This window comes from Pseudorca crassidens, chromosome 19, assembly GCF_039906515.1.
Source record: "Pseudorca crassidens isolate mPseCra1 chromosome 19, mPseCra1.hap1, whole genome shotgun sequence".
NCBI lineage: Eukaryota > Metazoa > Chordata > Mammalia > Artiodactyla > Delphinidae > Pseudorca > Pseudorca crassidens.
In genome coordinates this window covers 44,322,225-44,340,015 of record NC_090314.1, presented here as the reverse complement: position 1 = coordinate 44,340,015, position 17,791 = coordinate 44,322,225, and the positions used below count along the sequence as shown (strand labels likewise).

Genomic DNA, 17,791 nt, shown 5'->3' with positions numbered 1-17,791 from the left:
ACAACCAAGATTACTCTACCCAGCAAGGATCTCATTCAGATTCGATGGAGAAGTCAAAAGCTTTTCAGACAAGCAAAAGTTAAGAGAAGTCAGCACGACCAAACCAGCTTTACAACAAATGCTAAAGAAACTTCTCTAGGTGGGAGACACAAGAGAAGAAAAAGATCCACAAAAACAAACCCAAACAAAGTGAGAGAGTGGCATGGACATATATACATTACCAAATGTAAAATAGATAGCTAGTGGGAAGCTGCCACATAGCACAGGGAGATCAGCTCGGTGCTTTGTGTCCCCCCTACAGGGGTAGGATAGGGAGGGTGGGAGGGAGACACAAGAGGGAAGAGATATGGGAATGTACGTATATGTATAGCTGATTCACTTTGTTATACAGCAGAAACTAACACACCATTGTAAAGCAATTATACTCCAGTAAAGATGTTACAAAAGAAAACCAAAAACAATTAAGAAAATGGTAATAGGAACATACATATCAATAATAACCTTGAATGTAAATGGATTAAATGATCCAACCAAAAGACACAGACTGGCTGAATGGATACGGAAGCGAGACCCATATATATGCTGTCACCAAGAGACCCACTTCAGACCTAGGGAGACATACAGACTGAAAGTCAAGGGATGGAAAAAGATATTCCATGCAAATGGAAATCAAAAGAAAGCTGGAGTAGCAATACTCATATCAGATAAAATAAACTTTAACATAAAGAATGTTACAAGAGATAAGGAAGGACACTACATAATGATCAAGGGACCAATCCAAAAGAAGATATAACAATTATAAATGTTTATGGACCCAACATAGGAGCACCTCAACACATAAGGCAAATGCTAACAACCATAAAGGGGAAATTGACAGCAACACAACAATAGTAGAGGACTTTAACACCCCACTTACACCAATGGACAGATCATCCAAACAGAAAATAAATAAGGAAACACAAGCTTTAGATGACACAATATACCAGATAGATTTAATTGATATTTATAGAACATTCCACCCAAAAGTGGCAGAATACACTTTCTTCTCAAGTGCACACAGAACATTCTCCAGGATAGATCACATCTTGGGTCACAAATCAAGCCTCAGAAAATTTAAGAAAATTGAAATCATATCAAGCATCTTTTCTGACCATAACGCTATGAGGTTGGAAATCAATTAGAGGAAAAAAACTGTAAAAACCACAAATACATGCAGGCTAAACAGTGCACTACTAAATAACCAAGAGATCACTGAAGAAATCAAAGAGGAAATTTAAAAATACATAAAAACAAATGACAATGAAAACACAATGACCCAAAAGCAGTTCTAAGAGGGAAGTTTATAGAAGTTCAAGCTCACCTCAAGAAACAAGAAAAATCTCAGATACACAATCTAACCCTACACCTAAAGCAACTAGAGAAAGAAGAACAAAGAAAACCCAAAGTCAGTACAAGGAAAGAAATCACAAATATCAGAGAAGAAATAAATGAAATACAAACAAAGAAAACAATAGCAAAGATCAATAAAACTAAAAGCTGGTTCTTTGAGAAGATAAACAAAATTGATAAACCCTTAGCCAGACTCATCAAGAAAAAAAGGGAGAGGATGCAAATAAATAAAATTAGAAATGAAAAAGGAGAAATCATAACTGATGCTGCAGAAATAAAGGATTATAAAAGACTACTACAAACAACTATATCCCAATAAAATGGAAACCACGAAGAAATGGACAAATTCTTGGAAAGGTACAGTTTTCCAAGACTGAACCAGGAAGAATTAGAACATATAAACAGACCTATCACAAGTAATGACATTGAAACTGTAATTTAAAATCTTTCAAAAAACAAAAGCCCAGGACCAGATAGCTTCACAGGTGAATTCTATCAAACATTTAGAGAAGAGCTAACACCTATCCTTCTCAAACTCTTCCAAAAAATTGCAGAGGGAGGAACACTCCCAAATTCATTCTACGAGGCCACCATCACCCTGACACCAAAACCAGACAAAAATATCACAAAAAAAGAAAATTATAGACTGATGAACATAGATGCAAAAACCCTGAACAAAATACCAGCAAACAGAATCCAACAACATATTAAAAGGATCATACACCATGACCAAGTGGGATTTATCCCAGGGATGCAAGGATTCTTCAATATATGCAAAACAATCAATGTGATACACCAAATTAACAAATTAAGGAATAAAAACCATATGATCATCTCAGTAGATGCAGAAAAAGCTTTTGACAAAATTCAACACCATTTATGATAAAAAAAAAACTCTCCAGAAAATTGGCATAGAGGGAACCTACCTCAACATAATAAAAGGCCACATATGACAAACGCACAGCAAACATCATACTCAATGGTGAAAAACTGAAAGCATTTCCACTAAGATCAGGAGCAAGACAAGGATATCCACTCTTATTAAACATAGTTTTGGAAGTCCTAGCCATGGCAATCAGAGAAGAAAAAGAAATAAAAGGAATACAGATTGGAAAAGAAGTAAAACTGTCACTGTTTTCAGATGACATGATACTATACATAGAGAATCCTAAAGATGCCACCAGAAAACTACTAGAACTAATCAATTAATTTGGTAAGGTTGCAGGATACAAAATTAATTCACAGAAATCTCTGGCATTCCTATACACTAACAATGAAAAATCAGAAAGAGAAATCAAGGAAACAAACCCATTCACCATCACAACAAAAAGAATAAAATACCTAGGAATAAACCTACCTAAGGAGTCAAAAGACTTGTACTCAGAAAACCATAAAACACTGATGAAAGAAATCAAAAATGACATAAACAGATGGAGAAATATACCATGTTCTTGGATTGGAAGAATCAATATTGTGAAAATGACTATACTACCCAAAGCAATCTACAGGTTCAGTGCAATCCCTATCAAACTATCAATGGCATTCTTCACAGGATTCAAACAAAAAACTTTAAATTCGTATAGAAACACAACAGACCTTGAATAGCCAAAGCAATCTTGAGAAAGAAAAACGGAGCTGGAGGAATCAGGCTCCCTGACTTCAAACTATACTACAAAGCTACAGTAATCAAGAAAAGTATGATACTGGCACAAAAACAGAAATCTAGGTCAATGGTACAGAATAGAAAGCCCAGAGATAAACCCACACACATATGGTCACCTAATTTATGACAAAGGAAGCAAGAACATACAATGGAGAAAAGACAGCCTCTTCAGTAAGTGGTGCTGGGAAAACTGGACAGCTACATGGAAAAGAATGAAATTAGAACACTCCCTAACACCATACACAAAAATAAACTCCAAATGGATTAGAGACCTAAATGTAAGACCAGACACTATAAAACTCTTAGAGGAAAACATAGGAAAAACACTCTGACATAATCCACAACAAGATCCTTTTTGACCCACCTCCTAGAGTAATGGAAATAAAAACAAAAATAAACACATGGGATCTAATGAAACTTAAAAGCTTTTGCACAGCAAAGGAAACCTTAAGTAAAATGAAAAGACAGCCCTCAGAATGGGAGAAAATAGTTGCAAGCGAAGCAACTGACAAAGGATTAATCTCCAAAATATACAAACTGCTCACGTAGCTCAGTATCAAAGAAACAAACAATTCAACTAAAAAATGGGCGGAAGACCTAAATAGACATGTCACCAAAGAAGACATACAAATGGCCAGGAAGCACATGAAAAGATGCTCAACATCACTAATTGTTAGAGAAATGCAAATCAAAACTACAATGAGGTATCAGCTCACACCTGTCAGAACGGCCATTATCAAAAAGTCTAGAAACAATAAAGGCTGGAAAGGGTGTGGTGAAAAGGGAACGCTCCTGCACTGTCAGTGAGAATGTAAATTGATACAACCACTATGGAGAACAGTATGAAGTTTCCTTAAAATACTAAAAATAGAACTACCATATGACCCAGTGATCCCACTACTGGGCATATACCCTGAGAAAACCATAATTCAAAAACAGACATGTATCACAATGTTCATTGCAGCACTGTTTACAGTAGCCAGGATATGGAACCAACCTAAATGCCCGTCGACAGATGAATGGATAAAGAAGATGTGGCACATATATACAATGGAATATTACTCAGCCATAAAAAGAAATGAAACTGAGTTATTTGTAGTGAGGTGGTTGGATGTAAAGTCTGTCATACAGAGTGAAGTAAGTCAGAAAGAGAAAAACAAATACCATATGCTAACACATATATATGGAATCTAAAAAGAAAAAAAAAGGTACTGATGAACCTAGGGGCAGGGCAGGAATAAAGACATAGACATAGAGAATGGACTTGAGGACACGGGGTGGGGGCGGGGGAAGCTGGGGCAAAGTGAGAGTAGCATCGACATATGTACACTGCTGAATGTAAAATAGCTAGCTAGTGGTAAGCAGCAGCATAGAACAGGGAGATCAGCTCAGTGCTTTGTGACCACCTAGAGGGGGTGGGGTAGGGAGGGTGGGAGGGAGGCTCAAGAGGGAGGGGGATATGGGGATATATATATGCATATGGCTGATTCACTTTGTTGTACAACAAATAAACTAACACAGTATTGTGCAGCAGTTATACTCCAATAAAGATCTATTTTTAAAAAGTGATTCATATAAAATTTTTTTAAATAAACTAAAAACTAAAATAAATTTAGGGCATTCCCTGGCCGTCCAGTGGTTAGGACCCTGAGCTTCCACTGCTGGGGGCATGGGTTCAATCCCTGGTCAGGGAACTAAGATCCCATATGCCCTGTGGCACAGCCAAAAAAATAATAATAAATAAATTTTAAAAGAAGTGACTCAGATCCCCTTCTCCAGCTATCAAAGAAATCAACATTATCTCTTTGTTTCTTAGGATTTGATTCTAAAGAAGGAAATTGGTATCATTATATCAGAGTCAAATTCAATCAGAAAGAAAAGCATCTTTGTAGCACAATCATCTAAAATCACAAACTTCAACAACCTTAGAAATATGCTGATTGAAGTAATCACGGAGAAGGACAATTAAGTAAATCTGAAACAAATGCTGATTCTAAAGCTCACTTCAACTTTAAGAGAACAATATGAACAAAAAGTCACAAGTTTGATGGGAAATTTCCATTCTGGTCCTAGTAAGTATTTTAATTACATCTGTTAATCTGGGAATGTGCTCTGCAACTGGGAAATCATGAAGCAAATTTAACAGAACTGCTCTTTCCGAAAAGAATTATCACTCATCAAAACCTCTGAAAGATTAAAACTATAATTCTGAAAAATAGTTTTTTTTGCTTTGGTCCACCTTTTTTTTTTCTTTTTTTCTTGATATAGTAAATGCCCTGAGGCTCTGACCCAGCTTCAGAAAAAAAGCCAGTAGAGTGAATTCGGGAGGAAAAAAATATATATCCAATTGAGGATGAGCAAAAGGGTAACAGGAATTAAGAACTGACATGGAAAAGGAATACCCTAAAAGTATGTATATAAGGGCCAAAAAGGCAGCTTGCAAATAGGTTGCTTCCGATCTCCTCTCCTCACCTGGACGAACCAATCCTTTGCAGGAACACCATGTCTTGCTCATCTCTAGTGTCCTCCTCCAGGGCTGGTGGCAGCAGCTTCAGCAGCAGAAGCAGATGCAGTCTGGGGGGAGGCTCTGCCCGGGGATTCCGAGGAGGGGTCGGCAGCTGTGGCCTGAGTGGGGGCTCCAGCAGGGGCTTTGGAGGCAGCTTTGGAGGGAGTTTTGGTAGCTGCTCAATAGGGGGCGGTTTGGGAGGAGCTTCAGCCTCTGGGATTGGCTTTGGTGGAGGGGCTGGATTCGGCAGGGGGTACTAGCGGAGGCTTCTACAGCTATGCTGGTGGTATGGGTGGTGGTGTTGGCCATGGGGGGCTTTTCTCTGGAGGTGAAAAGCAAACCATGCAGAACCTCAGTGACTGGCTGGCCAATTACCTAGACAAAGTCAGAGCCCTGGAGAAGGCTGATCTGGAGAACAAAATCAAGGAGTGGTATGACAAATTTGGGCCTGGGTCTGGAGTTGGTGGAGCTGGAAGAGATTACAGTAAATACTATCCAATCATTGAAGATCTTAGGAATCAGGTGAGACACTAGCCATGTCTGAATTTCTATTACTTCTGTAGCTTTCCCATTTATTCAGATCATGGACCATGATGGTGAATTTAAATCAAGGAATTATTTGAAAACATATCTGTTTTGTTGTATATGTAAAACGGGACTTGGTGTGCTTTAACTATGACAGTATTGTATATACGACATCCAACCACATTAATTTTGTTTGCATCTTACATTTGAGTATTTCTACATAAGAGTAAAATTTATACAATGCCAGGTAGCTGATTAACATAAGAGTGATGGCTATGAGTTGACACAAGCTTCATCTAATTATTTCGTGATTAATTCTGGCAGGTTGATGTATTTTAGTGTCTTGCTAGATTTAAATCGTCTTACAACTATTTTTCTTCCTAGAAAGTCTGGTGCAAATATTGTCTGAGAATGTGGTGGAATCTAAAATGTTTAACCACGGTTGTATGGGAAGTATATTTTTAAAGACTTTTTTGAAGTGGAATTCATGTTTCACACTGTTTCTGAAAGAGCCCATAGAACAACTGATCTTCCAAAGCATCAGAAATATTCAGAGGATTGTGTTCTGTAAAGCAACGTTCCATGCCCATTCCGATAAATGTGCAAGTTGTTAATTTTTGCAGAAAGATGTCTAAATACATTAGGATTATCAATGCAGTGTCATTACTAAGCACATTTTCAAAGCAATTCACCTTTAAAAGCTAACTCAGGAGACATCTACTCTCACAGGTGGGCATGTAGACACAGGTAAAAAGCATCCATGATTTATTCACTATTATTGTCTTTTCTAGATCCTTACTGCCACTATCGAAAATGCTGGGATTGTTCTGCAAATTGACAATGCCAGACTGACTGCTGATGACTTCAGACTGAAGTAAGAAAAATGAAGACTTGAAAACAAACGTCCTAAGGGAAATAAAATTCAATCCCTTGGCTTAGTTTACTCTAAATTTTAAAGAAACCTTTTAGGGGATCAAGACCTGAATTCACAAACATCCCAAGGGTACATTTTGAAAACCATCATTCCACCAACAAGAAAAGAAAGGCAGCTTCAGGATGAAATTTTTGTTATCAAAAATATTGGCCATCAATAGAATTAATGTAAGGCTCAGATTGTTCTTTACAAGGGAAAAACCCCTAAGAGAAAACTTAGCCTTCAATGATCAAATTGCTCAGGGGAGAAAATATTTTCATGAATATGAAAGGATGGACTGTACTCTTTGAAATGGGCTGTACTGTACCCTTCCAGATACAAGAACGAGCTGCATCTCCGGCAGCCCGTGGAGGCTGACATCAATGGCCTGCAGAAAGTGCTGGATGACCTGACCATGACTCGCTCTGAGTTGGAGATGCAGACTGAGAGCCTCACAGAGGAGCTGGCCTACCTGAAGAAGAACCACCAGGAGGTAGGAACACGGTCCACGATTAAATGACTGGCCTACAGAGTTTCCCCCACATCCATTCTATGACAGTAAATTCCATCTGGATGGATTTCCAACTTCTATAACCAGGGGAGAAAAGTAATGATGAGAAAATTATATGTGACTTTGTTGGGTTCTTTTTTTCCCCTTCAGTGTGCTAGTTTCAACCTTTTGTTGGCTTAAGCACATTTTAGGAAGTCATTGCTTTTCAGTTTTCATCACTCTGGTCTATTTTCCCTTCATGCTAGGAAATGAAGAGTATGCAACGAAGCTCCGGAGGGGATGTGACCGTAGAACTGCACCCAGGGACGGACCTGACTAAGTTACTGAATGACGTGAGGGCACAGTATGAGGACCTGGCTGAGCAGAACCACTGCGAGGCTGAAGAGCAGTTCAACGAGCAGGTAGATCATCACCCTGAGCCTCCAAGCCCTGCCCGCAGCCACACACACACACACACACACACACACACACACACACGCCACTTCCGCTCATCTCATCAGCCTCATCTCATCAGCCCCATCTCATCAGCCTCAACTCATCATCAGCCTGCAACGAGACTGCATTTCATTTGTATTCAGAGCGCATCTCTGCAAGCACAGATCTCTACCAATGCTGGTGCCAGGCCAGCCAGTTCCACCAAGAATGAGATCACAGAACTGAAATGCACTCTGCAAGCCCTGGAAATTGAGCTGCAGTCCCAACTGGCCATGGTTTGTGCAAAGAGCTTTTCAAAAATCTCCAGTGGAGCAATTCGGTTTTCTTTGCCAAGATGTTCCACTTGGCACATAATAAATGCAGGATTAGGGAGGACTGTATTGTGGTTGTTGAAAGCATGAGACATTCCAGTTAAAAGTAATATATCTATTTCCATAAAAGATTTTGTTTTAAAAAAAGTAATGGCAACAAAAATTAAGGAAGCAATGATAGAGCAATAGAGCTTGTAACTCATGGAAAGTGCATTTCTCCTAGTATCTTATAAAATGTATTTTTTAAATCATCCAATGATTTATTTTCATCATGAAATTTTTATTTGCTTTTTCCCTTAGAAAAGCTCCCTGGAGAGATCAGCTTGGTGCTTTGTGACTGCCTGGAGGGGTGGGATAGGGAGGGTGGGAGGGAGACGCAAGAGGGAAGAGATATGGGGACATATATATATGTGTAACTGATTCACTTTGTTATAAAGCAGGAACTAACACACCACTGTAAAGCAATTATACTCCAATAAAGATGTTAAAAAAAAAGAAAAGAAAAGCTCCCTGGAAGGAACCTTGGCTGACACGGAGGTTGGCTACATGGTACAGCTGTCACAAATTCAGATGCAGATCAGCGGCCTGGAGGAGCAGATCTGCCAGATCTGGGGTGAGACTGAACGCCAGAACACAGAGTATGAGCAGCTGCTGGACATCAAGACCCGCCTGGAGATGGAGACTGATCCCTACCACTGCCTGCTTGATGGAGAAGGAGGGTAAATGAAAGTCAGGAACATGCTAAACGCAGACCTTGGTGTATTTACATTATGAAACCAAAAAGGGGCTTGGGGACCAGACTTGTATTTATAAAGTAAAAGAGTCCAATCAAATGACAGCTGCCTTCATGGGAAAGAGCCCTCTGCATGGAGGGTTTCTCCTGCCTTTGCAAACTGCAAAGGAAAACAATTCTTTTTTTTCTCCAGTGGTTCTGGTTTTGGAGGATCTGATTTTAGAAACTCGGGATCAGAAACACGGGGTCCAGAAACACCGGATCCAGGGATTCATCCATGTCTAGTGACTCAAGATCTGGAAGCTGTTCTGTCCAAGGAAGAGGTAGATATTTTTTTCATGTTCCTGATAATTTTATAATTGAAACGTAAAGGCACGCATTGCTTGTCATATAAAAAGTGTATATTAGTGTTCACGTCATCTTACCCAGACAGAACATACTCAGCGAATGCATTTGGATTTCTCTTGATGTACGTTTCTGTGACAGTTTCCAGACTGACATTGTGATTCTTTGATTTTCAGATCCAAGCTAGACTAGAGTGACTAAAGACCATTGTAGAGGAGGTGGTGGATGGCAAAGTTGTCTCATCTCAAGTCAGCAACGTTTCTGAGGTGAAACTTAAATAGGCAATTTCCAGATCAACAAGAGTGTCCTTCAGAGAAAACAATCTAAAAGACACGAATGAAGAAGTTGCATCAATCTAGCCATCTTTCCGGCTAACTTCGGGAAAAAGTTTCCATACAGAAATAGATGACTAACCAATTTTTCTGCAACTTTTTCTTTTCTTATTAGAATTCTCTTGAAAAAGTTGAAATGACAGCTTTGCTCTAATTGTTTCTATGCTTCAATAAATTTACTTTTGCAAGTCAACTAAATTATTTCTGAATATTTTTAAAGAAATGCAATATTTTACCCAGAAATGAAGTTCTAGATTATGATCTAGCTGCATTATCGTTACAAATAATAATGTACACATTATTCATTATTTACATAGTGTCTTCCTCATGAGAATGAAAATTATAGCCATTTTGTATGTGGGAATTTTTTTTTTTTTTTTTTTTTTTTTGTGGTACGTGGGCCTCTTACTGTTGTGGCCTCTCCCGTTGCAGAGCACAGGCTCCGGACGCGCAGGCTCAGCGGCCATGGCTCACGAGCCCAGCCGCTCCGCGGCATGTGGGATCTTCCCGGACCGGGGCACGAACCCGTGTCCCCTGCATCGGCAGGCGGACTCTCAACCACTGTGCCACCAGGGAAGCCCCTGTATGTGGGAAATTTTAACATCACATTAGAACTTAGTGATAGCTGAAATTAGACCTCAGTGTCCCTAAAACTACAGCCAACAGCTTAGCCCACAAAAAAGGATGAGATTGAATAATCAGTCTATAATTAATTAATGTCTAGTTTCTTTATGTCCATCACTGAACTGACTATTTCATGAGATAAAAAGAAACATAAGAGACTTCCCTGGTGGTCCAGTGGATAAGACTCTGCTCTCCCAGTGCAGGGAGCCCAGGTTCGATCCCTGGTCAGGGAACTAGATCCCACATGCCGCAACTGAGACCCAGTACAGCCAAAATTAATTAATTAATTGGTTAATTTTAAAAAAAGAAACATAAGATATACCTCCTACTTCAAGAATCTTACATTTTAGATGGAGAGGAAAGCTAAAAACACAAAGAAGATAGCAGACAATACAGGATGTTAACAGTGAAGGGCTTGATTCCACAGTATCTACCAGAAGTGCCGCAGGAATCTGACAGTGCACGTTTGCAGAGCTTTTAAGAGACTGGTCAGAATAAAAGTCTTGGGAAAGAAGATGGGATATGTGATATGGTGTCAGATTTCCGAAAACCTTGCAAGTCCCAAAGGGAACAGATGCTCAGATATTTGCTCCCTTGTCAAATCTAGCCACACCTCTAACCAAAAATTGTCACTTAGCCAAGCTGGTGTTTCCTATTCCCACTCTCCATTGCTGAAGTCTTTTACCCCATGGGTGGTCCACAGAGCTCTGTCTTGTCTTGCTTGGGAAACGAAGCCTGTTAAAGTAGGGTAGGGGGTGGTATAGGTCAGTCTCAGGAAGAAACAGGCAAAGGACAAAGCCAGGCTGGGTAAGGACTTTCCCACTCAAGGAATTTAATATGACCAGACCACAAATTAGATCATCAATCCCACAAGCCAGTCCTTAAGAAAAGGACATGGGACTTGGCATAAAAACCCAAATTCAAAATTACAAAAGAGTAAACCTGAATGTAATTCATGTAAATTGTACCTTCAAATATAAAATCAATAAGAGCTGCATGAGAGTATCAAACCTTAATAATAAAAACAACCAAATAATGTAGTTTGTTTTCCTCTAGGCACACTGAATAAAACATAAAAAATGAATCTGTAGGCACTCTGTAACCACAGAATGAAGTTGATAGCTAAGCATCAACCACTATTCAGAGAAAAAGAGCAACACTGTCTTAAGTCAAACATATGTTTCCCATCAAAGCATTACAGCAAGTTAAACCTTGGATGTTTCTCCTCTACTGAAAAGTTCAGAAATATGAACTCGCTGATTCAGCCTGGATTAAAGACAGAAGGACAGACATGGAAACCAGCTGTATGTGGCCTCCCATCGCAGTCACATCAGGAAAGCCTCTCTCCATGAGTCTTCCCACGTCCAGTCTTCTAGTCCTGTACCACCTGGGACCTATGTTTACGGCTAGTATTAGCCTCATGTCAGGGCAAAAGTATATGGCTACTCTGAAAATTATCTTGAGGTGAAACCCTCATTCTGGGTTTCCTTGGCATGTGTTGAGATGCTGTATTTGTACTAAATGATTGTTTACAGACATGGAAAGGGCCAGATCACAGGTGCCAACATACTGAGATGCAGTAGAATGTTCAGTAAAATGAGCTCATTTGATTTTAAAAACTGAAATGATTGAACCATTTTGGATTGTGAAATTTATTTAGAGTGCTGAATAAAATGTTAAGGACAGGGTGTTCACACCTTATTATCTGCCCTAAAATTATTTTAAAACCACACAACAGGCATAGGCTTTATTTTGAAACTCTAAAGTTCAGCTCTCCAGTCGACTTTTAAGTAAGAGGAATGTGTTTCTTTTTTCTGAATTGGACTTATGGACAAGAAGGAAGAGCCAATGCCAACCTGCACATAGACGTTCATTGTTGACATTGGATCCAGAGATTCATAAGGTTCTTCTTGTCTTTCTGACCTCAAAGGACAATGGACAAGAACAGTGAGGATGCTGGAGGTGGCGTCCATCCTCACAGAGATTAGAAACAAGAGACAAGGGACTTCCCTTGTGGCTCAGTGGTTAAGAATCTGCCTACCAATGCGGGGGACACGGGTTCGATCCCCAGTCCGGGAAGATCCCACATGCCTCTGAGCAGCTAAGCCCGTGTGCCACAACTACTGAGCCTGCACTCTAGAGCCCACGAGCCACAACTACTGAGCCCACATGCCACAACTACTGAAGCCCGCGCGCCTAGAGCCCGTGCTCTGCAACAAGAGAAGCCACCGCAATGAGAAGCCGGCGCACCGCAGTGAAGAGTATCCCCCGGGCTTACCTGGTGGCGCAATGGTTGAGAGTCCGCCCGCCGATGCAGGGGACACGGCTTCGTGCCCCGGTCCGGGAAGATCCCACATGCCACGGAGCGGCTAGGCCCGTGAGCCATGGCCGCTGAGCCTGCGCGTCCGGAGCCTGTGCTCCGCAACGGGAGAGGAGGCCACAACAGTGAGAGGCCTGCGTACCGCAAAAAAAAAAAAAAAAAAAAAAAATCCTGAAAGTGATTCTATCAGAGATGAAGCATCCACTTTATCGGCTCTAAAAGGAGTTACTAATTGATACCGCTCAATACTCTCCTGGAGGCATTGGGTTTTGCAGGGTTGAAGCCTTTCATGTCACACTTTGCCCAAAAATCAAGTCTATGGCAATTAATCTCTGGTCAAGGGAAAGGAAGACTTGTAGGGGAGAAATGTGGTTTAGGTGGCTTCTGGTGAGCTTTTCCCACCAACTTCGGGAGTGCCAACTTGGGAGCAGGGGAGGGAAGAATAGGATAAGAAGTCTAAAGGACCGTTCCACAGCTTCCCTGGACCAGGTGGGGCTCTGGAGCAGGCAAACAGCATACTTGAATATAAAATCAAAGCATCGCATAAGAGATTTTGGACCTGGAGCTAATGGTCAAGAAGCAAAACAGAACTACAAGAAATATTACAGGATAATAGGGGAACTTCAAAACAAGGTAAGAAACTTTGCTACTGCTGGATGAAAGAACTACACTAAAAATGACAAAATATTAAAAGATTAGGAACATCTTACACATATACCTGTACTTTTCTCAATTTAACCAGATTAAGGAATTTAACAAGCAACAAAATATACCTCTTAGCAATATTAGGTTTTTTTCTAATTAGCTCACTTTTATATAGCTCATTTTATGGAAGGAGTTGTAGAAATGTCTCCAAAATACTTAAATGAAATTAGACTAAGTAAATTGCCTACAGTTATTTTATTCTCAAAAGAAGAGATAAATGCTATAAAGAAATATTTAAGCAATTATTTAATGTATTTGTCATTAAGGAATCATATACATCTAAAATTTCATTGAAGACCCTGAAATTGTCATCGCTAAATACCAGTGTACAGAAGTTACAAATGTGAGTGTAACAAACACAACTTTTTTGTGTCCTGCTTTCCCAGATATCAGATGCAACCATTAACGACACCAGCTTCATGCTGAAGACTGACAATATAAAACTAGTAGCCGACAGCTTCAGACAGAGTAAGACATGGTTACCTTCAATGGCACAATGGAAGACATAAGCCAAGGAGAGAAACGCTACGTGAAGTCATGCTTATTTTTATACTGGAGTCACAAGTTATGAAAAGAGTGTTTTTCTTTTTGGAAATAAATGAAATCCTAAAAATGAAAAAAATATTTTAGCTGAATACACTATAGAAGGCCTGTATTTACAAGAATGTTTTGTGTTCAAATAATCACTACCTAATTTATGTTTCATAAGTAAGAATTATTTCATTTATGTAAAGTTGAAAAACATGTACTGTACCATTACGAAACGATGTATGGTTTAGTGATGCAAACAAAAAAGGTTAAACTAAAAAGAACAGCAAATAAAATATAAACACAAAATTCAGGGTCAGGAAGAGGGCATACAAGTGACTCAATTGTAGTGGTAATGACAACATTTCATTTCTGAGTGTGGTTCATGGGTATCTGCTGCATTGTTTTTCTCAATACATTGTACACAGTTTATAATTATTACCTTGCATCTATTCAATAATGCTTTTAGTTTCAATAAAGTAAAAAGGCTTGAATTTTAAAGAAAGGATTTGAATAGGCAGACATGAAGCCAATATGAATGAAGGAAAAGTGATAGGACTGACCATGATTTACATGGAACTATGACGTTGAATCTGGCAGAATAAAGAATTCGCCTTTGGAGAATGACAGGGATAAGACTAGATACATGGAATAGGGTCAAACCATGGAGGGTCTTAGCTTCTCTGAGGAGTAGAAACTAATGTTAAGCTCCACAGAGAACTCTTGGAAGCTTTAGGCTTAGGAGAAACCTATCAAGGGTTGATTAAGGAAATTAATACAACCTCTGCACACAAGATGGATTGGAGTGGTGGGGATAGAGACTAGAGACAAAGTGAGTAGCTTACTGTAGCAACTCAAGGATAAATTGAAAATTTGCTGGATTGAGATAATCCTGGGAGACATAAAGAATCTGGAGACAGGATTTGGACAATTACTAGACTTTAAAGAGCTAAGACAGGGTAAACAAAAATTTTTCAATTTTAAAGCAGAATAAAAATTGGAAAGTTGGGAGGGAAAGCAGAATTAGGAGAAAAGATAATAGAGCAAGTTGTACGTATATTGAGTTTGATGTAACAATGGAATACCCAACTGGAAATATCCAATAGACAACCAGAGATACAATGGACAGTTGCCTACAAGTTTCACTAAGGTAAGTATGCAGAGCATGAAAAACACAGTAGTCTTAATTGGTATGTGAAATTTATTATACACAGCCAAAATCCTAACCAGCTGGTAAACGGTCGGACTTTTAGAGTACACTTTAAAAATGACTTTACAACTAATACAGCTCTAGAAATTCAGAACTAAATATATTTTGAGGTATGAATTATCTCAAGAAGCACAACAGAGAGGTCCTTTCCAGAAGTGAGTCACACACAAAAATACACATATTCAGAACGGAATCATGCAAAGTCTGTCTTGTAGGTACTCAACTCAACTCAAAAGACAGTTATTGATTGTTTAGAATAGGCAAGTACAGTAATAAGGTAATATAGCTGAACTATCAAAGGTATCATATAGCATCATACGGTTGAAAAAAGATCAAAGTTAATCCTAAAAGGTTAACATTTAGGATTCTCAAAGAGAACTGAAAATGTTGCCCTAATTCTCAATCAGTGCTGACTTCTGTGAAAATCTCTTTCAAGGTAAGAGTCACTGGTTTTCTAACCACTTGGAGAAGTTTCAAAGATAATGATTTTTGAGGGTAACTGAGCTTGTGGTACCTGTGGTACCACATATCACCCAATTTCACTTCTGGAGTCAGAAATCATAGATGGTGTGAGCCGCTGGGGAGATGAGCCATTTGACAAAAGTGATTACGAAGGAGTTGAAGCTTAATGGATTAGTATAATGATTTTTTCTGAAGGCAGCAGTGTGGAGATATTTGTAAAAGGTGCAGCAGAACATGGAATCACTAAATGGCAACTATTCTTGCCCTACCGACAGCTTTGTTTTCATATAGGCTGGACTAAATTTCAGAAAGTATTAATTTCCCAATGTGATCATTTGTATTTTAAGCCAAAAGACATCTTAAAATATATTAAAACTTTTATTTTTTTTTTTTTTACTGAAAGCACCAGTGGTGTAAGAAGCAGAAGAGACATAAAAGTCAAATTGAGAGGCCAAAAAAAATGAAAAGGAAATTTTTAAACGTTCACAAATTTCAGAACATTTTATACCGCAAATAGTATTGCAGACCACAGCCTTCAAGAAATCAACAACTGTGTTAAGCACAAAATCAGAAAATGAATCTTGCACATTTTAACCTTAATACCAGATTCTTTCAAAGATAGCTCAGAAGTTATTGTTAACTACACAAAGTTATAGTTAAAAGTAAGAAGGTAGCATAGCTAAACCATCAACGGTATCATATAGGATCATACAGTTGAAAAAAGAGTGGGTTCTGTTTTACTCAATCTTTGAGATTAATATTGAGAATTTGTAAAAGAGAATAGAAAATGTTTTCCTAATTCTCAAACAGTGCTGACTTCAATGAACAGCTCTTTCAAGACATGAGTAGCTAGTCTTGTGGCTGCTTGGAGAGGTTTCAAAGATAATGATTTTTCAAGGTTAAAATCTACAGACTCCAGCATTTCCTCCAAACGCTCAAAATTGTTCACGAAGGTAGAAGTATTACATTCATGTAAAATGATATGATCTACAGGTGTAATTAAGCTGCATTACACAAAAATTGCCAGTATGCTGTATTAGTGTCTTTAATCTGAACACAGCCCCACGCGCAAGAGGAAAAGATTATCATTCAATCCTAAATGTACAACAGTAATCCCTAAGAGAGCAACTCCTCTCATGGTTATACAATAAGAAAGTCAAAACAAACCAGAGCTTTGCCATGAACATTCCAGAACTCAAAACATACTTTTAAGAGAAGTTTGACAATAGCCACTCATTTTCAAGACAAGATATAACATCAATAAAAGATAATCTACTCTGGTATTCATTCGTTTGTTCAAAAGCAAGCGTTAAGTCTAAGGGGTTAGTAGGAAACCCCACTAAATTAGTGGGAGTTGGGGCAGTTTCCAAAGAAACAAGACATGCGCTCTTTGCCCTTGAGAAGTTCACAATCTAGTTAAGGAGAAAACAATTACCAAGCATTTTGAATCTCACTTAAAGGTTGTGAACAAATAAAATTTTTTTAATCTAAATATATTTTAAATGCATTTATTTAATAGCCAAAGTCAGAGTCTACCTCCTCCAAACCTGTGGGGAAATATCATTTTTTTAATAACAGTACAGCTAAAATTTCTTTTGTAAAATGTCTTTTTATAAAGAGCCTAAATGTACCACTTCTGAGATTCCTGTTTTTATATGTAAAGCTTACTTAGAAAGGGATCCACGTGTAGATACCAGCTGCCATACTACCAGCTACACACATTGCGTCCTTCAAAGCTGTACAACAGTACTGAGCAGCTGAGGGTGCTTGGATACTCAGAGACTGACTGGAAAGTTGAAAGCAAGGGAAGAAGAGAAGGATGGGGAGACAAAAACAGATGCATCTGGTAGCAGCTGTCAGAGAGCAGAGTCCAGCCCAGAAGAAGTTAGAGGACTCTGCAATGGCAGCAGAAAACTAAGGAGGTGATAAGCACCATGGGGAAGTAAGAAGGCAGAAGGAGACACAGGTTGTGGAGAGTTTGCTTCTAGAATAGACATGTTCATCTAGCCAGTTTGTGCAGTGGGAGAGCTTTTAAACCTGAAAATAGAACTCAGTAATTCAAGCCATTATGTGAAGACCAATAAGCAAAAATAATATCCAAAGATATATGAACTTGGGTTACAAATAAGTACTAAGTCATACATTTGAATGTGATCCACACTGTTCTTTTCCCAGTGCCCACACAATCTGTCCTGGGGAAGCTACTGGAGAAAACAAAAGAGGAAAACTAAAGCCGAGTCCTGCATTCAAGGCATTTGAAACACAAACATGCTCAATTC

At 38.9% G+C, this 17,791-nt stretch overlaps 1 protein-coding gene across 1 annotated transcript; it reads left to right on the top strand.

The window, feature by feature from the left end:
• Window positions 1-5,885: 5,885 nt before the first annotated feature.
• On the top strand, window positions 5,886-9,855 carry KRT24 (keratin 24). The gene is made up of 8 exons (XM_067715600.1): window positions 5,886-6,080; window positions 6,875-6,957; window positions 7,333-7,489; window positions 7,753-7,908; window positions 8,086-8,217; window positions 8,755-8,972; window positions 9,180-9,309; window positions 9,508-9,855. Exons 1-8 carry the CDS (start codon window positions 5,901-5,903, stop codon window positions 9,526-9,528), a joined length of 1,077 nt encoding a protein of 358 aa, XP_067571701.1. The 5' UTR covers window positions 5,886-5,900; the 3' UTR covers window positions 9,529-9,855.
• Window positions 9,856-17,791: the final 7,936 nt, after the last annotated feature.

Coding starts and splice junctions, on each gene's coding strand:
- KRT24 (XM_067715600.1), top strand. CDS start 5,901: ATGCAGAACCTCAGTGACTGGCTGGCCAATTACCTAGACAAAGTCAGA. Junction 7,909..8,085: donor AAGAGCAGTTCAACGAGCAG/GTAGATCATCAC, acceptor ATTTGTATTCAG/AGCGCATCTCTGCAAGCACA. Junction 8,973..9,179: donor CTGCTTGATGGAGAAGGAGG/GTAAATGAAAGT, acceptor TTTTTTCTCCAG/TGGTTCTGGTTTTGGAGGAT.